This window comes from Lethenteron reissneri, chromosome 5 (assembly GCF_015708825.2).
Source record: "Lethenteron reissneri isolate LAM-NWPU_2019-01 chromosome 5, ASM1570882v1, whole genome shotgun sequence".
NCBI lineage: Eukaryota > Metazoa > Chordata > Hyperoartia > Petromyzontiformes > Petromyzontidae > Lethenteron > Lethenteron reissneri.
The window spans coordinates 2,306,690-2,330,140 of NC_083783.1; the positions used below are offsets into that span (position 1 = coordinate 2,306,690).

At 50.6% G+C, this 23,451-nt stretch overlaps 1 protein-coding gene across 1 annotated transcript; it reads right to left on the bottom strand.

The window, feature by feature from the left end:
• Positions 1-9,222: 9,222 nt before the first annotated feature.
• LOC133351197 (uncharacterized) lies at positions 9,223-14,919 on the bottom strand. Its single transcript, XM_061566234.1, has 2 exons — positions 13,300-14,919; positions 9,223-9,494 (listed from the first exon to the last, which is right to left on the bottom strand). Exons 1-2 carry the CDS (start codon positions 14,599-14,601, stop codon positions 9,480-9,482), a joined length of 1,317 nt encoding a protein of 438 aa, XP_061422218.1. The 5' UTR covers positions 14,602-14,919; the 3' UTR covers positions 9,223-9,479.
• Between the last annotated feature and the right edge of the window lie 8,532 nt (positions 14,920-23,451).

A 23,451-nucleotide genomic window follows, 5' to 3' on the forward strand; every position in this document is an offset into this window, starting at 1 on the left:
AGAGTTAAGTCATGTAAACACATGCGATTCCATGTCAACACAAAGAAAACCAAAGTGCTCTTAAATGTTTACAAGTAGTTTCTGGCCGGAATTAATTTTTTCTGAGAAAGCTGAGTGACTCGAGGGGATTCATAATGGCCGTGCGAGTTGGCACCTCGAGGTTCCTGGGTTCAAATCCAGGTTTCAGCCACCCATCATTAAACAACCTTCGCAAGTGTCGTGAGTTTGATTTTCTCTGCCCATTCACCAATCACTGCACGTATAAACATCATCCTACTTTTACGAAACTAAATCTCGCTCAGTTAGTGTATAAATATATCGGATGATTGACATGCAAATTGTTGACGTAAAGGTCAGTCGGGAAAGGGGAACGTGAGGACAATAACGGATTTTGATAGAAGAGAGGGATTAAACCGGTGAGTCTTTGTAAGTTGGTACAATAGTGAGCGAGGAAGGATTGTGTTAAAAAAAAAAACATTTTTTTATTTTACCAGGTAAGGCCCACTGAGCTCAATGGTACTTTTAGTCAGAAGCGACCTGTCCGCGAATAATTGCGCCAACCAAGTGGCTTATCACGTGGACATTTCTAGCAGCCAAATACTCTCAACGCGTGATGTTGATTACAAATATTGGAGGGAAACCCCGAAGGACCCGGAGAAAAATGCACGCGACCACGGGGAGAAAATGCAAACTCCAAATACACAGGCGTCAGGGTTGGGATCGAACCAACGACCCCTGTATATTAGGCGAAGTAATTTACATCTCGCCACCGTGGCGCCCCATCTTGTTAGTGGGAAGTTAGGAAGAATACAAAATCAGTATGGCAAAGACGGAGTGAGCCGTCAGGAATTGTACGTGGTAGAAAGATGCCAGTCAAACTGCGAAAAATTATTGAACAGTGATATGCCCAGTGCTCATTGTTACTTAACAGGACAGACAATGCTGAGATGAATACTGGAACAATTTTTTTATGGAAAGGAGGAGGAATAAAGATGTTAGTCTAAGTGGGTGTCACATTCTCAAGTAGGTCAGGGAGGTGAGACTTAGATGGTGTGCACTGTGTGTTGAGAAGGGTCATTGTATGCAATTAAAGAGATGTACAAATAATCCTTATGGCGGTACCCTGGGGTAACCAAATAACACAAAATGGCCGAGGAAATTAAATATTTTATTTCTGGAACGCAATTTTTCCAGGGGTGTACTTCACTCCGCGACTGGGGTACCAATCAATCCGAAATCAGTGCTACTTCGCGATGTCGAAACGCCAAACAGCATAAAAAATCCGTTGTCGAAAAATTCAACTTTGAATAGCGCATCGCGTACAGCTCGTCGAGATGTGTCGATTGCCGCATCACCGACCATCAACAGACTAAAAATGACTGCATCACGGACATTTTGCGAGAGCTGAGGTACTACGGTTCCCCGGGGTACCGCCATAAGGTTCATTTGTGTGACTCATACAGAGACCCAGAGACTCACACAGAGACCCATAGACTGACACAGACCCATGGACTCACAAAGAGACCGATAGACTCACACAGAGACTAATAGACTCACACGAATACGCATACACATACAGAGATCCAAAGACTCACACAGAGACCCATAGACTGACACAGACCCATTGACTCACAAAGAGACCGATAGACTCACACAGAGACCCTTAGAATTACACACACAAAGACCCACATGCATACACTCGCAACAGATACTCATAGACTCACAACAGAGACTAATAGACCCACACGAATACGCATACACATACAGAGATCCAAAGACTCACACAGAGACACATAGACACACAGAGACACATTGATTCATAGAGGAACCCATAGACTCACGAATAAACACACAAACCCATATAGAGGCCCATCAATTAGAAGGACAGCGTAAATGCCACCGGTGCAGAGCAGAAGCCGTACAGGAAGAGTATGGTGGGATGATGGGGCAGAATCAAATATGAGGATGGTGGATGTGACGAGAAATGAGGCACACAGCAAAATGTCATGGAGAAGGAAAACACGAGCAGCTGACCCTGTGCAGTAATCGTGACTGAGATGGAGAAGCAGAGATGATTTGCACCACGCTTCACGGAGCATGAAGGAGCGCGGACTAACGTTGGGTGAGAGGAGGCCTATTAGAGCAACTTCTATTGGAGTAACTCCTACTGGGACAACTGTTGGGGGAACTGCTATTGCACCAAATCTTATTGCAGAACATCCTATTTCAGCAACTCCTATTGCAGCAAACCCTATTGGAGCAAATCCTATTGAAGCAAATCCTTTTGTAGAAACTCCTATTGCAGAAACTCTTATTTGCAGCACATTGTATTGGAGCAAATCCTATTGGAGCGGGTCCTGTTGAAGCAATTCCGATTGAAGCAACTAAAATTGGAGCAACTTCTATTGGAGGGGGTCCTGTTGAAGCAATTCCGATTGTAGCAACTATAGTTGGAGAAAATTCTATTGGAGTGAGTCCTGTTGAAGCAATTCCGATTGAAACAACTATAATTGGAGCAACTGCTATTGGAGCGGGTGCTGTTGAAGCAATTCCGATTGGAGCAACTATAGTTGGAGCAACTGCTATTGGAGCGGGTGCTGTTGAAGCAATTCCGATTGTAGCAACTATAATTGAAGCAACTGCTATTGGAGCGGGTGTTGTTGAAGCAATTCCGATTGGAGCAACTATAGTTAGAGCAACTGCTATTGGAGCGGGTGCTGTTGAAGCAATTCCGATTGTAGCAACTATAGTTGGAGCAACTTCTATTGGAATGAGTCCTGTTGAAGCAATTCCGATTGTAGCAACTATAATTGGAGCAACTGCTATTGGAGCGGGTGCTGTTGAAGCAATTCTGATTGTAGCAACTATAATTGGAGCAACTGCTATTGGAGCGGGTGCTGTTGAAGCAATTCCGATTGTAGCAACTATAATTGGAGAAGCTCCTATTGGAGCGGGTCCTGTTAAGGCTGACCCTATTGAATTGGGTCTGTGACGTCATCGGGCCAGGCCTTTCCCCAACTCGACGCGTGGCTTCTGTGGACTCTCGGAGTTCCAGGGAGACGTTTTCTTCATCTCGCGGCGACGCGAGTCCCAACGTAGCGCAGAACCCAGGACACCACCAGCTATTTGATTCTTTTGGACAAAATGAACCGCGTGTTGCGAATCATTTGATGCTATTCGGTTTTTTTTTCGGCTTTGAAACGAAAATTAATGTGCCAAACGATGTCACGCTGACACGAGAATTTTGCATAATTTGTAGATGTAATTTGTTTACTGGTGGGAAACAATCATAATTTAGAGAAACCGTTTAAGCCCTCTGTTTAATTACAGAATGCAAGAGGCATGATAACTGTAATTAATGAAAATTGCTTCATATCCTGCTGTTGTGACTCGCTAATAAAAAAATATGTTTATTTCTTTTCTTCCGTGGCACCCTCTGCTATGTAGTCTAAGGTGATTGCACCCAGGATGGCTTCACAACAACAATAATAATTAATTAGCCTTATTCACGACTTCGGGAGCAACAACAAACGTGGCTTTTTAGCAACAACATCAACTGTCTCTTTGTCAAATATCAGGAGCGCATGGCTCCTAATTTCCACCCCCTGCTGATGCCACGCACACACCTGCGAAGTTTTTTGTTGTTGTGTGTTTTGGAATGAATCGAGAACCGCCGTTCACAACCGCAGCAGAAGCAACGTGAGCTGCCATCGACAGTCAAACGCCGAGTTTGCGTCCTGGGATACGTTCCTGAAAGGTGCGACGACGAATATCGAAGCGACGTAAAATCGAAGCGATTTACGGGGGTAGTAGTGGGTGGTGGTGGTGGTGGTGGTGGCGGAGGCGAAGGCTCAGAGGCGACGGATAACGAGAAAGGGCGGACGGACGATGTTGTCAGCGACGTAAGCGTGAGGCAACGCAAATCGGGTGACGGTGTTCATAGCAAAGCGACGACGTATTTGCGAAACGACGTTAAAGGGGGCGGGGAGACATATCGTGGCATTGCTGTATCAGCAAAGCAAACCACGCTAGAGCCACAACGTTGTACGTATGCACGTTGAACTTATCTCGTGCCGTACGTATCCAACCGTACAAATGGAAGGTGCGGGGGAAAGGACATCAAACTAAGCACAGAAAGCAGTTCCAAAGAAATGTTTTTTTCGCACGCGAACCGCAAACGCCGTGGTCAAAGCAAGCTGGCGCACGACGACACTGACACCGCGGCCTGATCGAGGGAGTCCCAGGCACGTGCCACCTGACGACGCGCACAGCTCGTCCCAGCAGTGCCGCGTCTATTCCAGCCCCGTGTGGGCACGGTGGTGAGGAGCAAGGTGGTGAGGAGCACGGTGGTGAGGAGCACGGTGGTGAGGAGCACGGTGGTGAGGAGCACGGTGGTGAGGAGCAAGGTGGTGAGGAGCACGGTGGTGAGGAGCAAGGTGGTGAGGAGCACGGTGGTGAGGAGCACGGTGGTAAGGAGCAAGGTGGTGAGGAGCACGGTGGTGAGGAGCAAGGTGGTGAGGAGCAAGGTGGTGAGGAGCAAGGTGGTGAGGAGCACGGTGGTGAGGAGCAAGGTGGTGAGGAGCACGGTGGTGAGGAGCACGGTGGTGAGGAGCACGGTGGTGAGGAGCACGGTGGTGAGGAGCAAGGTGGTGAGGAGCACGGTGGTGAGGAGCAAGGTGGTGAGGAGCACGGTGGTGAGGAGCACGGTGGTGAGGAGCAAGGTGGTGAGGAGCACGGTGGTGAGGAGCAAGGTGGTGAGGAGCACGGTGGTGAGGAGCACGGTGGTGAGGAGCAAGGTGGTGAGGAGCACGGTGGTGAGGAGCAAGGTGGTGAGGAGCACGGTGGTGAGGAGCAAGGTGGTGAGGAGCACGGTGGTGAGGAGCAAGGTGGTGAGGAGCACGGTGGTGAGGAGCACGGTGGTGAGGAGCAAGGTGGTGAGGAGCAAGGTGGTGAGGAGCACGGTGGTGAGGAGCAAGGTGGTGAGGAGCAATGTGGTGAGCAGCAAGGTGGTGAGGAGCACAGTGCCCCTGGCGCTCCGTGACTCTCTGAACGGGACGGAGGGACGGAGACACACCCGTGGGTTGATAATCAAACGCTCGTTCGTTTCGTTAAAATTTAACGGCAACCGTTAAATAGGCTTGTTTTTTTATTAAGCGAAATTTCCTCGGAGACGGACAACAAAGCGTAGTATGCGATGTGGTGCCACAGTTAAAAATAAAAGCTTTTATTTTTCATTTTACCAGGTCAGGCCCCACTGAGCTATGCGGCTCTTTTTCAGAAGCGACCTGGCCATCACAGATGATAGCTCAACGAAGTGGCTTATCGTCACGTGGAAATGCATAGCAGACAAATACTCTGAAAGAATGTTGATTCTCAATGTGGAGGGAAAACTCGGGGGACCTGGAGAAAAATCCCACAAACCATAGAAAGAGAGAGAGAGACATGCAAACTCCAAATATATAGGCGTCAGTCAGGGTCGGGATCAAACCCACGACCTCCTGTATACCAGGCGAGATAGTTAACATATCGCCACCATTGCGCCCATAGTGCATGGCTCCAGTGGCTTCCTAGCTTCGGAAGGAAGAGCGTTCCAGACGGCTGCAGTTGATGAGGAGGGAGGAGGGGGGAGGAGGCAGGTGTGAGCTTATGAATGGAATCGTCTTCTCCAGGTAGCATGCGTACAGCCCATTAGGCGCTACGCTTGAGAAGCAAAGCGTGATGCGCGAATTGTGTCCAGCTGAGTGGCACAGGTGCTGCACCCACATTACATTCACGAGTTCAAATCTCGGTTGGGGGACTGACATATAGGTATACCATCACTTGCTGGGGACGTTAAAACGAGCAGCGCCTTGTAGGAATTCGTGTAAACGCTGGCGTCCGTGATGTGAATCGGGGAATTCCACCACTGGATCAGGGCCAGCAATAAGAATGAAGACTTGATTTCACTGTGCGAACCCATCCATTACTCTGGGTTCCATAGCCACTGCCATGGGAATGTGGTATTTCAGATGGATCGAGGCTGCAAGCACAAATGAGCATCACCCATCCCTTGTTTGAGATAATTCTCCTAAAAACCTTTATGGCCGCTGGAAAGTATGAAACTGGTTAACGGGCATTTGCACATTGACCCCTGCTGATCGTAGTCGGTGTTCAAGGTCAGGTTTTGCGCCGCGGTGGCTAGGAGATGTTATCTCCCTCGCCTGGTCTTCAGGAGGTCGTGGGCTCGATCCCAATCCTGACGCCTGCTGTATATTTGGAGTTTGCAAGTCTCTCTTCGCGTGGTCGCGTAGATTTTTCTCCACGTATTTCGTTTTTTTCCCTCCACATTTAGAAACAGGTGTTTACATTATTGGCTGCGATAAATTTCCACGTGATAAGCGACTTTGGTTGAGCTATCATGTGTAGCCAGGTCGCTTCTGAAAAAGAATGAATAGCTCAGTGGGCTTTAGCTGGTAATAAAATGGTAAAATATTTTCCCACGGTATGGCGATTATTGTATTGTCCATTTAACAAAATATCAGAGAGTGTCTTCTTGGTTCTTTCGCTAAAGTCGCGTAGAAGGGAAATAATACAATAATAAAAATAAAACATAATTTACCGAAAGAACCAAGAAAATGAATCCCTGCAGTCACGAAAGCTCTAAATCGAAATTTACATAGTGATTATTGTTGCGAATTTAAATTTTCCTACATATTCAAATTCCTCCCAAAAATATGACGAAACAAACGCAATCATTGAAGTTGTAAACGAATACTTATTATCCATTCCAGTTGCTCTTTACAAGCTGTTCATTTAGATTTTAGAGCAATTGACCTTCACACGGCCTCGTCTCCTTTGTAGTTCATCCAATTACGTAATTACTCCCCTGTATCTAACGGCACACCTGCGTTGTTAGCATGACAGACTGTGGAGTCGCGATGATTTGAATACTCATTGCAGGCTCGTATTGCATGCACTTAAAAAAAAACATTTTAGGCAGTCCCTATTCACACGGCAGTTCCAGCGCAAAGCATAAAAAAAACGAAACAATAAAAGAATCAAAACGGAATGACACGCAATGGGAAACCAACGTGTCGTGAAAATTTTACATTGTAGCTCATCGGGACAAGTGCGCCGCGGCAAGTCTATGTTTAGGTGCGCCGAGCTCTGCGCTCGAGCCGCAAGCCCCGCCGAGGGGCTGCGAGGGTGCTGGATGCTTCCCCGAGACAAAAGCGCGACTCGCTGCAATCAACCAAAGCTTCGCGACGTGCCGTAAGGAACAAGGGGGTTGAGCCATCCACCCCCACCCCCCCTCGATACCGCCATGGAGTTTAGATCATTATTGGGGTGGCTTGCCCAGCCAGTGCCCAGCCCGCCGCTAAAGATGTATGTACGTATGTTGAAGGGTTTTTTTCGCACCGTACGTATTCGACCGCGCTAATCGGAGGCGAGATGTTAATTGCCTCGCCTGGTATACAGGAGATTGGTGGGTTCGATCGCGACCCTGACGATGCCGGTATATTTGGAGTTTTTTGCATCTCTCTCTCTCCCACCGTGGCAGTCGCGTGGTTTTTTCCCTCCACATTTAGAATTAACATGCGTTTAGGGTATTTGGCTGATAGAATTGTCCACGTGATAAGCCACTTAGTTGAGCTATTAGTGATCAACTCAGCGGGCCTTACCTGGTAAAATAAAATATATATAGTTTCAAATATTTAAATAAACGCACTGCGGCACGTTGGAAAAGCTTGTGCACACACTTGTCTAACCTATATAGTCTTTGCCCAATATTCTGCACAAGCCACCGCTTCTGTTGTTGGCATTGTCTTGAGGAGTGTATTGTGGTGTTGCAGGGCATCTCAGGAGATGATCCGTGGTTTGCTTCTCCCTGACAAGCACATTTTCATTACACTTGTTTTCTACGTTGTCTACTGTCGCGTCACGAGTGGCGCCTTGGCAAAGTTCTCATCTGAAATATTAACGATGAAACAATTAGCATATTTTTTTCCTCTACATGGACATCAAATGGAACACGGTTGGCTACGTACGGTGTGAAAAAAGTTCAACATACGCACACATTTTGTGACATTAGCCTATTGGCCTTCATCTGCCCCTACACTTTCTGGAATATGCTGATGTGATGGTCAGCACACTGGACTTCTAATCCAGACATCGCCTGTTCAAAATCTGTATCTCCCGGCACAGCGGTTCCTTAAACTCACCCACACCAGGGCCGGATTAAAGTTCTTGTTGGCCCGAGGCACTTCTGTTTCGTTCGGCCTTCAGTGATAACTTTTGACAGTTGGTGCTGCTGCCCCCTGTTAGTACCGCCGCTGTCACTCCGCTTGTTTCACGCACTACTTCGTCCTGTCGCTGGACAGATGTCGCTCCTGCCGATACGTTCATTTGTTTCGTCTGTGCCCTCATTCGATGGCAGCGTGCTGTGTGCCTAAAGTGAGCAGATTTAATTTTGAAATTCTAAAAATAAAATGTAAGCCTAAAAATATAACGAAAATGTATTCAACTATTTTTGTTACTATTGTAGTAAGTATATATGGAGGCTTGACGACAGGATCGGAGGCACACTTATTTATTACACCAACACCGTTGTACAGGTCACTTGGCTACAGGGATTCTCGACAACTAACCCCTCTAACCTATACCAATTCCTCCACTACGGGACTAGGGGAGGCTATCTGTCCCAGCTTGGTTAAGCTGGGATCCCGGCTCCCTGAGTCACCAGACCAGCTTCGTCTGGGCTCTCGGGGCCACGCCACCGGCTTGCCCTGGTCGGCCCTTATAAGGACAGCGAGCCAGGGGAGCTCTGGGGCCTACACTAGCTGGTCTTCCGTCTTCTCTGGTTAAAGCTGAGTCCCGACTCCCGAGCCTTTCGGCTCATCACCTTTTATAGGACTTGCCCCCAAGGGGGGGCCCGTGGGGGATACACATGCGGACGTCGGTGCAAGCGCCACCCTTGTGTACGGCCGTAACCCCGCCCCTTGTGTTTGTTGGCCATCCGTGGCCATGCATAATCACACCTCAACATTCGTAGACATGCGCAATTACACCTCTACATCACCCCCCCCTGTACAGCTCGCAGCCGTCCCCGGCTGCAAAAAAAAAAATCAGAATAAAGGTGCATCCCTCACAAAAACCCCGTGTGTGCCTCGCGTAATTTTAAACAAGAACAAGAACAACGAGAGGAAGAGAGAGAGAGAGAAAAAAAAATAATCCGACGCACCCCCCCCGAATAAATACCCCAAAACCAACATATATACACACACTCCGGACGCCACCCCTCCCATTGTCCGCAAGGCCCCCCAACGGCCGACCTCACAATAGTCTGCGCGTTTTGGCGCGCGTCCGCGCGGCGGGCCCGTCACAAGGGCCCGTCCTGGCACGCTCAGTGACGGTTGTTGACGGTCCGGGTGCAAGAGAGTCAGGCGTCGCTGCCGAGTGACCCCCGACCCCTCCGGGAGGGGTTGGTGGGTGTGGACCCGTCACTCCTGTTTCACCTGGGGACGGAACAGTTGGCGTCAGGTTAGGCGAGTGCAGCGACGACGGGGAGTCGGCGACACCCTCACACGTTTGGCCATGCGTGTGTGTGTGTGAACCACGGGGCGGCGCGACAAATGGTTTTAACCTTGAGGGGTGCACATACCACCGGCGCCTCCCCCATTTGACGCGAACACATTGCGGCCGCAAAACCTGCACGACCTCCACTGGCCCCCGCCACGGCCGTACCAATTTCGACGAGGTTGCCAGCGGCACCTGAGGACAGTGCAACCACGCCCTGTCCCCTGGTTCCCATTTGACCACCTGCACCCGCCCCAACCGAAGCCTCTCGTTCGCCTTCTGGCGGAGTTCAGAATTTTGCACGGCCGCTTCCCGCGCCTCAGACAATTTAGCGATGTTAAATTTAATGTGTTCGGACAAATTAGACTTCGCCGGGAGCGCCGAGAGCTTCAGCTGGGTCGCCACAGGGGGGTTAACTTCGCGCCCATACATTAAAAAGAAAGGGGAAAATCCGGTGGCCGCATGAGGAGCCATTCTGTAGGCCTGCAACACACCGGCTATGCGGAGGTCCCAATCCGTCTGGGATACCGACACCTGCTGGGACAGCATGGACGTGATGGTCCGATGCAGCCGTTCCACCATCCCGTCAGTTTGTGGGTGATACGGAGAGGTCCGAACCTTCTCCGTACCCAAGAGGTCGCACACCTCACGTAGGAGTTTACCAGAAAAATTCCTACCCTGGTCAGTAAGCAGCCGTTCCGGAGCACCTTTGTCGAGGACATAGCCCTGGACAAAGGCCTCCGCGATGGCTGCTGCCGACTGGTTCGCCAGGGGCCAGGCCATAGGCCATCTCGTGAAGTATTCAACCCCCGTTAGTAAATACCTATTGCCCCTGGGCGTAGCGGGAAATGGCCCAAGTATGTCCAGAGCGACGAGCTCGTTAACCCGGGAAACTTTTATGGACTGCAGCGGAGGGTTGGACCCCCTCGCAGGCGGCTTCCTCTGCGCGCATTGCGTGCATGACCCCAAGAGATCCCCCACGTCCTTTTCCATGCCCGGCCAGAAGAAATCCAGCTGGAGCGTGGCAAAGGTCTTGTGAACCCCCAAGTGCAGAAGCCGCTCATGAACAGCCCATACCACCTTACCCCTTAAAGCAGCAGGCACCACAAGCCGCTGGCGCCGGGTTTTTCCATCCCAGTGCATCAAAAGACCCTGGAACAACCCCCACGAGTCAACGTTTTCCACCCCCTGACCAGCCCCCCCGACGCGACGGCGCAAAGCGAGGAGGGAGGTGTCCTCCATTTGGAGGCGTCCCCATTCCGCGACCGGCAACCCCAGCAACGAATCCCTCCCTTCTTGCTCGATAGGACCCGAAGCCGAAGGTGCATCGGTAGCGGCCACGAGGACCGAATCGGTGGTGACGTTCGGGGGCCTACAACGCCCCGAACCCAACAGGCACGCGCACTCCGAAGTGGGTGGCAATCGTGACAGGGCGTCAGCGTTCGTGTGGCGGACACCCTTACGATATGTGGTGACAAAGTCATAGTCTTGGAGGATCTCCAACCATCGAGACAACTGGCCCGATGGTTGTTGAACCCGCAGGGCGTACTGTAGGGCCGCATGATCTGTATGGACGGTGAACCGCCGACCGTACAGATACGGGCGGTACTGCTGAATGAAATAAACAATGGCCAATAATTCCCGACGGGTAACGCAGTACCGCTGTTCGGCTGGAGACAGTACCCGACTACCGTAAGCCACCACATGCTCTACGCCCCCGATGAGCTGGGACAGCACACCCCCGATGCCCGTGTTACTTGCGTCAGTATCGAGCAAGAAGGGTTGTGAAAAATCCGGGTAATTCAACGGCGGAGCTCCCACCAAAGCATTTCTGAGGGCGCGAAAAGCAGCCTCCTCCTCCGGCCCCCAATGAAACCTGACTCCCTTGGACGTCAAGGCATGCAATGGTTTCGCAATCGTAGCGAAGTCAGCCACAAATCGCCGATAATACGACGCGAACCCAATGAAACTCCTGACCTCTCCCACAGAGGTGGGAGTCGGCCAGGAGCTGACGCATTCAGTTTTGGCGGGATCAGTGGATATCCCCGAGCGCCCAACAATGTGACCCAAATATCGCACCGATTCGCGGAGTAAATGACACTTCTGTGGTTTAAATTTCAAATTGGCAGCCCGCATTTTGAGAAAAACAGCACGCAACCTCTGGAGGTGTTCCTCGAAGGATTTGCTAAAGACGATGACATCGTCTAAGTAAATCAAACACGAATCCCATTGCAAACCTGCCAAGACCAATTCCATTAACCGCTGAAAAGTTGCCGGCGCAGAATGTAAACCCATCGGCAAACGGTTAAATTGGAAGAGGCCCTGCGGTGTACGAAAAGCAGTCTTAGGTTTCGATTCGTCATCCAGAGGAAGCTGCCAGAATCCAGATAGCAAATCAAGGGTGGAAAAGAATCGCGCACCGGCCAAGGCGTCGAGCGACTCATCCATCCGAGGAAGCGGGTACGCATCTGCCACAGAGATTTTGTTGAGACGCCGAAAGTCAACACAAAATCTCAGTGAGCCGTCGTGTTTTTTCACCAAAACGATCGGCGCGCCCCACGGGCTGGTGGAAAGGGAAATGATATCGGCGGCTAGCATGTCATCAACAGCCGATTTGACATGATCCTTTTCGGCGGGACTCAACCGAAAGGGATTTTGGCGGATTGGCGCGCTGTCACCCGTGTCAATATGGTGTCGCAGCAATTTTGTACAACCAATATCAAATTTGTGTTGACTAAAAACGTCAGCAAATTCGCTCAGGAGAACTCGCAGCTGCGCGCGCTGCGAGTCAGACAGGTCCACTGAACCCGCGCAAAGCGCATCCAGCCATCCGTCATCAGAGTCCGAATGCGGTCGCGACGGAGGATCGGTGGATACCTGACCCACGAGTGGTTCCTCATAGGGCACCGGCGTTGCGTGTGCAAGCACGGTCCCTTGAGGAACCACGGCCGTTCGCGATCCCACATTAAGGACTGCAATGAAGGGGTCCCCATCCCCTCTCACCATAGTCTGAGCCGCGAGCAAATCGGGTCCATTGACCCCGGCCCGAGATGGACCCAACAAGACCCCCCGATCCGCAACCCCTGCATCAAACGGCCGACGCAACCTAAGAGGGACGAGCATCTGAGCCCCCGGAGGCACGCGCACAGTTTTTGTGACGAGCGCCTGCACGGTGGCAAACGCCCGACGCTCCGTGGTGGGGGAAGACAGAAATGTAACGCGTCGGCCCGATGGGAGCTCAATGCACCCTTGGTCAATAAGGATACGGATGGGCATTTTGGCCAGAAAATCCGTCCCCAACAGGCACGGAACCGCGAGTGAGGAGGAAACCAAAACAGGGCCGGATAATTTAATGTCCCCAATGCAGATAGTGGCGCGGATTTGGCCAATAATGCCCAGAGAGCCCCCGTTAGCGGCATAGCACGGCACGTCAACAGGGAGCAAGGGACGACTTTGAACGGGAAGGATGTTATAAATTAAATCAGATATAATGGTCGCCGATGCCCCTGTGTCAATTAAAATCCGCACCTCTACCCCATCAATGTGACCGACCACGACCGATGATCCCGCCGACGCAGCAACGACACGATGGGCGAGCTCCGACCACTGACCCGGTTGGAGCGCTCGCCGCATTACCGAACAATCGCGCGCGACGGACGGGGAATTTGGAGCCCTGTTTAGTTGAGCGCGTGAGTGTGTGTCGGATGTGTGCGTGGGCCAAACGTGTGAGGTGCCGCGACTCGCCGTATTTCTCTGCTGGAGCTTGGGAGGAGACGGCGTGGCGTCCTGACGAGGTGTCGCCCCGCGCTGACGGGGAGCCCGGCATCCAGACGCAACGTGGCCTTGCAGGCCACAGTTGTAGCAGCGTGTGAGCGCCCCAGATGACCTGGGCTGCTCCTGGCGGCTCGGTCCATTCCGAGCCTGCGGTGCCGCCGATCTCCATTCCCCTCGCCGCTCCACCCCGCAGACCTCCTCCGATGGGAGGGCGGTGGTCGCCATGGCATGGCCGGCCGCCCCCTTTGCCGCCTTCCGACGCAGGGACCGCAAGCCCCCGTGGATGTGGCGCGCGACCAGCAGGGACGACATCTCCGCGTCGTCCTGAGCCAAGACGTTGACGTCCAGCTCGTCAGCGAGTAGCAGCAGCTTCTCAGCTACCATGGCATCCACTCCTTCCTCGTCCATCCTTGGGAAAGCAGCCTTTGCCAGAGCCAGGAGAGCCGTCCGGAAGGCCAGGGGTGACTCGTTGGCGCCCCGACTCCGATCGTGGAACAGCTGCCTGCAGTCCGAAGGCGGCCCATAGACGGCTGACAGCAGCTGCAACGCCAGGTGTAGAGTGGCGCGCTTTTCCCTCGGCGCCGAGGTGAGGGTAGCCAGGGCGTCGTTGTCCAGCATCGCTGGCAGCGCGCGTAGAGCCTCGGCGTCCGTCCAGTTCGCCATCTCTTGATGAGCGATGAACCGCCTCTTGAAGCCGCCCCAGTCTCCGTCAGCGCCGACAAATTCTTTAAGAGGCGGCAGACGCTGTTGTAAGGCGGCGTCCGTGGCCGCAGAACGCTCTCCGTCGCTCCCCGCCGATGATACAGTGTGGGCGGGCCGTGCACATGGCATCGCCGGTCGCTCTGATGTTGACGCGCCGGCCGGCGTTGATGATGTCACGGCTTGTGCTTGGCGCTCAGCAGACACGTGACGCGGGCCGGCCCCGCCCTCCGCTCGTACTGTAGAGATGGCGGGAAATTTGACCGCGAGCCGCGTCGGGGTGGCGGGAAACGTCGCCCCGCGCCGGCTGCCGTCGTCGACCCGCGCTGCTCCTCCAGCCCCCAGCCGCGTGATCTCCTCCAACGCGGCGGCCGCGGCGTAGAGCAGGTCCGCCAGGCGGGAGTGGGCCAGCCGGAGTCCTTCGGCCGACGCATCCCCCTCCTCCTGTCGTAGCGGCGCGGGCGTACTCGGCCCCGGCTGCTCCGATTCGACCCCGGCCATCACTGGTGGAGATTCGGCCGCGGCGTCTTCCATCTCCGACTCCCTGGTACGTGTCGTCCCTCGTGTGTCCATCGTTGGACGTTTACTTCTGACACCAGATGTAGTAAGTATATATGGAGGCTTGACGACAGGATCGGAGGCACACTTATTTATTACACCAACACCGTTGTACAGGTCACTTGGCTACAGGGATTCTCGACAGCTAACCCCTCTAACCTATACCAATTCCTCCACTACGGGACTAGGGGAGGCTATCTGTCCCAGCTTGGTTAAGCTGGGATCCCGGCTCCCTGAGTCACCAGACCAGCTTCGTCTGGGCTCTCGGGGCCACGCCACCGGCTTGCCCTGGTCGGCCCTTATAAGGACAGCGAGCCAGGGGAGCTCTGGGGCCTACACTAGCTGGTCTTCCGTCTTCTCTGGTTAAAGCTGAGTCCCGACTCCCGAGCCTTTCGGCTCATCACCTTTTATAGGACTTGCCCCCAAGGGGGGGCCCGTGGGGGATACACATGCGGACGTCGGTGCGAGCGCCACCCTTGTGTATGGCCGTAACCCCGCCCCTTGTGTTTGTTGGCCATCCGTGGCCATGCATAATCACACCTCAACATTCGTAGACATGCGCAATTACACCTCTACACTATGATTATCAAATCGGATGACGCAACTTTAAAATGATGGCGTTCATTTTCATCGATAACATTCAGTGTTCTGACAGGATGACCCATGGCGAGCTCCATATTGCTTTACTTTCGTTGAAGCTTAAAGATTGTTTGACTAATTTCAGGTGTAATATGCCTCACGAGTCAAGGACTTGTTACCACTGCAAATATAGTGCAACAAGCAGCCAACAAATGAAGTTGGCAAAAGAATGTTTTTTTTTCTCTAAAATACGAAATTTTGTCAAAATGACTGCATAGAAAAATAAGTTGCCATATTACCTCCAGTTTTCCTAATATATTATCAAATCAGAAGTGGCAGTGACTCGGGCTACTTGGTTGATATTTTAGGCTAAATTATAATTATTTGTAGCGCCTTAGCCGCGATTTCTATACTTCATAAATTCTAGTATCATTGCATTTTTCCTGTTCGGTCTAGCTGTTCAGAGATTGTTATTGGCTTCTTGCTTCGTGTATTTCTTTTTTCAAATCATTTTCCCGTATGCAATTTCTTACACTGAAATGTTGCAATATTTTTGAGAGTTTAGCTTGATTTTATTTATTTAGCATTTTAGGTGATCCCACCCTCCCCAGTCTTCCAATACGTCAGATGGACATAGACTAAAGCATGAGTCAGGACACGAGTAGGAGAATAACCGAGAAAAAAGATTGAGCATTGAAAGAGATCAAGCGATCTATTCTGAAGTTCATAAACACGGATGTGAAGAGTGAGAGTGCAACACCTTCAATGGACTCATCACCATTAATGATATACAGTTGGATCATGATAATAGTGAACCTCGTAAAAATATCGTTCTTCAAGCAGAATCTCATTTGCGCAAAGAGGGTAGATCAAGCAGATTATGTAGTGGGAAAAAATCACGGAGACTCCAAAGCTTGCATCAGATGCTGACTTTACTAGCAGGCCTGCCAGTGATCCTGCACTCTGGACAGAATTCACTGCAGATTCTCGACCCTCTTTTGCTGATATAGCTGATATGTTGCCATCTCGGAATATTGATGATTCTGACTTTTCCATGTCCGGTAGAACACGTGATGAAAAGAAAAGGTATGTAAACACGGAATTGTTCTGCAGGCATAAAAACAAACATACGAAAAACATGGTCAAAATGTGTTTTCGTAGGCCTTTTAGTTTTCATCGGCCCTCGGCCCACGTGCCTACTGTGCCTATTGGACAGTACGGCGGTGGCATCTACTGACCTCCATCCATCATTATGAATGGGCACACCAACAGCTAGAGTTGATCCAACAGGTCGCGCTGTAGTAGTGGGGCAGAGTGTTGCTACTCCTACTTCTTCAAAGACGTCTGGCCAGTGTGGAAGAGTAGGCCAAATACCCACAAGGGGGGCTCTCTAGAGCTGTGGTTTCTCAACCTTGGCTACCGCACCCCTCGCCTGACCCAACGTGGCTCTGAAGAATGCAAATGTACGAATTAATGAACATCAATATATTAACCGATTCTCCATTTTGTGAGGTATCCCTAACTAGCTGCTAGTAACTGCAAGGGAATAAACACAAAATCAGCGGACGCTTTGCATGCGTGACGCAATTTGTTCGCGCTCGCTGGTTACTCTTGGAAGCCCGCATTGTTTAAGAGCACTGAGGTAAGGTAAGTCTTTTACATCGTTTACCATATGGATTAAAATGTTATCGTAATTATTTTATTTCGGCAGACTCGTACGTGATTATTCACCCATGACTCTCATTTGCGATACAATTTCACGCATTTATAAATCACCCCACGTACCCCCCCCCCCCCCTTGGGACATTGCCACGCTCCCCCCCCCCCCCCCCCCACGGGGTTCGTGTTACCCGAGCTTGAGAACGACTGCTCTAGAGCTTTCACGAAGTGGAGGCCCTTCCACCAACAGTGGCGCGAGACGAGCAATTGCGATGTTGCGCCTTTGCCTTTTCTTCTTTGTGCGGGCCGTTACGTTACGCCGCACACGCCTCCGTTCGCACGTCTTGTTTCCCAAAATGCCCTGCAGCGCAAGATCCTTCCACCTTTGGCATACAACATTTCCAATCGCGAAAATTGACGGCTTTTTTTTGCTGTCATTCCCCACCATTGTTTAACGAAAGTCAACTTTTGGCGTTTAAAGATTTGCCCAGATGCCATCTTTGAGCCGTCAAAGCTGGCAAATGAGAATTGATTTTCTCATTCAACCCAGATGTCTGGGTGATATCCCACTCCTGTGAAGCCCTCGTTGTTAAATAAGAATCAAAGGGCACGACGCCCGCGCATGTTGATGCCGGTGGGCCCCCATCATTTCACTCGAAGCCCTCCGTGGTGTGCGTGGGGCACGCTCGCCCTGTGACCATCAACATCGAAACCACTGCTCCCTGCGTTATATTGCAATTTTTCTTTTTTAAAGCGACCTGGCCACAAACGATAGCTCAATGAAGTGGTCTATTATCTGGAAATGTATAGCGGCCAAATTCGCAAGAGGGAAAAACCGGAGGACCCGGAGAATGCTTCACACGAGAACATGCAAATATACAGCAGCAGGCGTCATTGTCGGGCTCGAACCCACAACCTCCTGTGTACCAGGCGAGGTAGTTAACATCTCCTAGCCACCGTGGTGGGGAACAAAACTCAGGTGGTCGACGGTTCACCGCACGGCACAATAACCACTACACACGACTACTCACACCACACTTAAATATGACAACGCGTACACATGCACCGATATAGCAGCAGCAACAACCCCGGGGCTATTCTGGCCGACAGATAAAAGAGAGTTGTAATTTATTTTTGCCTACAGCAGGTGCCTTTATCAAAGGGCTGCACAGAAGGACGCATGCAGGCGGTGCGGAATGCAAACAGCGGGACACTGCGTCTTGTCGGTTCCAGATTTAAAACCCCAACTGCGGCACACCCCCCCCCCCCCCCAATCTAACAACTCTCTGCTTAACAAAGCATTCCCATTCCCAGTATTTCAAAGAGAGGGGGGGGGGCGGAGTGTGACTTAGAATTTGCCGGTCATGTGTTCCGCACGGTTAATCCGTCGCATTTTTTTCATCATTTCATTTTGTATGATTTCTTCCATTTTTTTCCCCCCAATGCGAGGACCCGCAGCATTGCTGGGGGATGGTGGGGGGGGTCCCATCCGAGCACCATGCGCGCAAGCGAGTGCCGAGGGCTGAGCGATGGGACAGAAATGGAAGGGACGGCTTCATGATTTCTTCATAAGACGTTGCGCCCTGCGGCGTGCTGAGGAGCACTCGGCAAAGGTGGAAAAGGTATTCACGCTGCACAACGTTAACAGCCCTGAGGGTTCGATCTCGACCCTGATGCCTGCTGTATATTTGGAGTTTGCGTGTCTCTTTTCCCCGTGGTCCGGTCGCGTGGATTTTTCTCCGGGTCCTCCGGTTTTTCCCTCCACGTTTAAAATCCACGTCGCGCGTTCAGTGTTTGGCCGCTGCTGTAAAGTGCCACGTGATGATGATGATAAGCCAACTTCGTTGAGCTGTCATTTCACTTCTGAAAAAGAGCAAGAGAGCTCAGTTGTCCTTACCTGGTCAACCAAAAATTTAAAAAAATTTACCCGCGATCCCACGCAAGCCTCGATGGAGGTGCCTTCTTCTTCTTGAAGCAAATCCTCTTGGGAAAACCGTCAAATTATTGTGGCCATTTTGTGAGCACCTCCACTGCTGGATGAGGGGGTCCCCACAGCGTAGAGGTTGTGCGGGTTATTCGACCATACTTCACCACGCGCAGGTCGGTGCGAGTTGAAGGTCTGGAGATATGGGAGAATATAAGTTCGGTACAATGGACATGTGCGCACGACCCTTTGCTCACCACCATGTACAGTAGCCTCACAGCCTTTACCACAGGCATGCGTGTTGGTCGCCCATCCGGGCACCATTTAGCAACAGTGTTGTGTTTCGACCATTATAGAGTTGTCTTGAGATTTTCTTGGGGGGGGGGGGTGTGAGTGGTGGGGGGCCCTCACAACCCGAAGCTGTAATCCCGAGAGAGACGAGAGATATGTTGTAACCAGACACAGCTTGACGAGACGAGAGTGACGTCAACAAGCAAGAGATGGAGGCGAGAGCGCTGTCAGAGCGTCCGTCACGTGCGACGTATGACATCACATGCCAATTTATGACGTGATATGTCACGTGGGCCCGCCAACAGCAGCAGGCTAACTTCATTATTATTTCATTGTGTGGCTTCACCAGAAAATATCGTTTAAGGACCTTGCCAGAGGGCGAGAATGCAAATCGCATTGCGGTTGCTGTCCATGCAGTGTTATGAACACGATAGGCCCCCTGCCCCCTTGTTCAGAAAAATCATGTACGGTCCACGATCCAAACAGAAGGTCTCGTTCTATTCTATTCTTGCACGTGATGGCAGCAATGCATGCAGAAGGCAAATTGCCAATGACAAGGTCTGCTCGCCACGACGAGAGGGCTTCAGGAGAGAGAGAGAGAGACTTTGAGTAATATTGCTCTTCTTACCCTGAAGGAGCGCAGGCGACGGTGGTTTAATGTTTGGTCAACAGCTTTATTTGAGGGGGGGGGGTTGCGTGGCCACAATCGCACGTCTGTGGCCAGACTTAAATTTTCAGTGTCGGAAGGTCCCATTGTCATTGACGCGGGGCATTACCAGTGTTAGCGTTCTGATTATCACCAGTACTCTAATTCGTACAAACCGCATACATTTTTTTTATTCACCCTTCCCCCCACCCAAGCGTCACTGACCACGCACGCGCATTTAAATTTACTGCAGATTCTCAGCATCTGCGAAGCCACGTGGACAAGACTTCGCCCCGCATCTTCCTTTTTAATGGCTCAATTCAGTTTAATGGCGCAGTCCCCATCCTGAAATTATCAAGACAAAGTCTTTCTTTCCCAACATTCTTTTTTTTTTAACGGCGTTTTAACTCGACACAAATTGGCGCTGAAATCATATGCCAATTTATGGCCCCTGGAAGGGCCTTCCTTTGCCTACTCGCCATGAAGTGCCGGCAAGTAAGTTATGCCGGTGGAAAGCAAACGAGTTCTCATTAAGAGAAATCTTCAGATCCGCACCAATTACGACTATTAATGCGCCGGTCATTATTAAAGAAATTTGCATTCTCACCGCGTGCACGTGTGCTTGGGAGGCGTTTGGCTGAACGTGAGTGCGTGGTGAGCACTGTAAAAACACGCGTTGGAGTGGCGATCCGATGTGGCTCTGCACGTAGTCCGACGTTTCGCACCCACGTCCTGGGAGCAGCTTCTACCAGAGCGTCACGTGCTAGAGCCCGAACACCCATCGCAGAGTCGTACAGCACCGCCCCGAAACACCTATGCAGTTGTCGAGAGTATAAGAGGCTCGTGGAACTCAGATTATTTAGATTTGTTTTGGCTACTATGCATTTCCACACAATAAGCCACTTCGTTGAGCTATTATTTGTGGTCAGGTCGCTTCTGAAAAAGAAGCCAATATCTCAGTGGGCTTTACCTGGTAAATTAAAGCATAGTTTACTTGTATTTTTGTGATTTCCTTACCTTTCCTATACTTTGCACTTCTCATATTTTCGTTTTGTTTCTTGTTGTAACTTTCTGACCCGCACCGACTGGACATTTTTCGAAAATAGCTTTATAGCTCATCTGATTTCTCCGGTATAAACACAGAAATATGATTCTGAGATCGCACTTTCCACTGGCATTTTATATCGCCAAAAGAGTGCGACATAGTCCACACTGGCATCTCAATGTAGGGAGTGCACCACTGCATTTTTTTACTCATGACACATTTAAGAAAAATTTACTCTGGCACGATGCATCGCTGGATGGGAGGCGGTGGCTGAAACAACGAGACCCTTGACTGGATTGACAACCGAAGGAGGGAACGCAAGTGCCAGGTGGAGAGGCGCGGGGGGGGGGAACAACCACCGCGGAGATGGAGCGCCGGAATCAAGTGCAGCACGAGTGCGACGAGTTGGTGGGCAGCGATTGTCCGGAAGAGATGGCGACGTCAGGAGGCCCTCATCCAGCAGCGGAGTGACAACCATCTGTGCGCAGACACACGCGCACGCACGCGCGCACACGCGACGCTCGGTCATTATTCACAAATGTTAATTTCCATATAGAGTGCCGGCATTGTGTTTCTGGGAGTCATTACATTACGCCTGTTTATTACAGCACAAAGTCAATGCTCCCACCTGCACTCGCCCGCTTTGCTCAGGCTTTATTGGCCGCGGCTTGTCCCGGGGAATGGGTGGCGGGGGGATTATTATGCATGGAGCCAGATCACGACGCTGCCGCCAAAGCACGGTGTTGCCCAGTGTTTCTATCTCGGCCTCGCTGTGCGCTGCGTTGCACCGCTAGTCGAGTAGATAACCTTGCGTTCAATAAACCCTCGGAGCCAGGATGAACGTCCAACTCCATACGTCATTTATTGATTGTAACAAGGTAAAACTGGTGAGAAAACACAGATACAGCATCTGTTATAATCCGGAAACACCAACACAATGAACACCACAGCATCAGAAAATTGTCTTAGATAACAATAGATCCTGGACGGACCAGGCCCCTACATTACCACTGAACAGCTAGACAAGAGCACAAGCCGGTGCGTTGCATACAGGCACATCGTGTATTCATCCCACTGCACCCCAAATGTACAGCATTACACATAACACTAAACTGTGGATGAGATGCTTCGTCATCTTTACTCTCAGGATCGCAACATAGGCACAAGTCTGACTCGACCTACTAAATCACAAGTAACATCCACAATAAGGAAAGTCGCAGGCTTCGTTACTAACTAGGCCTCGTATTTACTACAACAACTTAACGGCACCATAAAGGCATTTACATTACTGTAACGGTCATTCCAACATTACAACAGCATTGCCAATATTATAGGAATATAAACAACTTACAGACAATGCTTCTTAAGCTCCCACAATGGACAAGTGCGGCTGTGGTCTCACTGAGATGCGATGCGTGCCGCCATCTTGAATTATGAGTAAGATGGCAGAAGCCCGCGTGATTCACTGAAAATCTAACATCGTCACTTCCTGGTCACGTGACCAAAATTAGCATAAAAAAACAGGAACTTCCTGTGAACATACGCTCCACATCTGCCATGAGGCAAGACAGTTTCAACGCGGCCGATTAGCCTCCTCGAGTATTCCTTATTTATATCATTCTCTCAGGACCCCTGGCCAGAGCTTCGAAAGAGAGCCAGCGCTCTACCCCGTCCGTGTTAAAAGCGGAGGATGCCGCCTGCATTTGTTGGCAGTCTTGAGATTATTACAATCGGCTCGGAATAATGAATCGCTGAACTTTTGCCGGGCAAGAAATTTGTGCATTCTAATAAGAGTGGGGTTGAATGTCGTTGATGGAGTCATTCGCATTAATATAGGATGTACTGTGTGTGTATTTGGGGGAGCGGTAGTGTAGTGGTTAGCGCGCTGCACTACGAACCCGGCAACCCGAGTTCGATTCCCTGCTCACGGCTAACACCGGTGACGGTTATATGAACCGATCCTGGGCCTCCCCTAGGTCGACTCAGCCTCAAATGAGTACCTGGTGCAGTGTTGTTAAACATCGCCACCCCCTCGTGTGCCGTGCCAGCCTTCATAAGTGCTCGCTAACAGCACTTGCCCCAACAGCATGTTAAGGTTATACGGGGGATCTTTGTTTTTAAATGATGTGCAATATTTATAGCAGTGTTCAAATGCAAAGGTGGTTCTGGTGGATGCTGTGCGTAACTGAATGAAAATGAAATGCACTCGAACATTAAATTCCTGCTATTTTAATTTGCTACAGATCAAGTGTTCCACAGGAGTGGCAATCTATGGCAGTTAACAACAACAAATCACTCAACACACTCATCAACAACACTCTTGCCTTAGTAGAAATAAATTTGAAGAGGAGTCGGAAACTGGTTAAGCACTTCTTTATTTTTCGATTTAAAACTTTTGTGGTTCTTTTGGTAAAGTCACGTAGAAGGGAAATAATAAAATAATGAAAATTAACCAATTAAATTATCACCACGTTTCGATTGCAACACAACCAATCATCATCAGGTGTGAAAAAGACAGCAAGAAATTTTGAAAAAAGTGGCGTTTTTTTCTTAACGTTAGCACCACTTCTTTATTCTTCAAACCACAGCCACACTCGTTCCTCAAAAACCAACCCGAACACGCGTTTCACAGCCCCTTTTAAACCCTCCATCTCCGCCCTCCTTCCTAATCCACATCTCTGTCTCGCACGCCGAGTCCGTGTGACATCAGTGTCCCTTAAC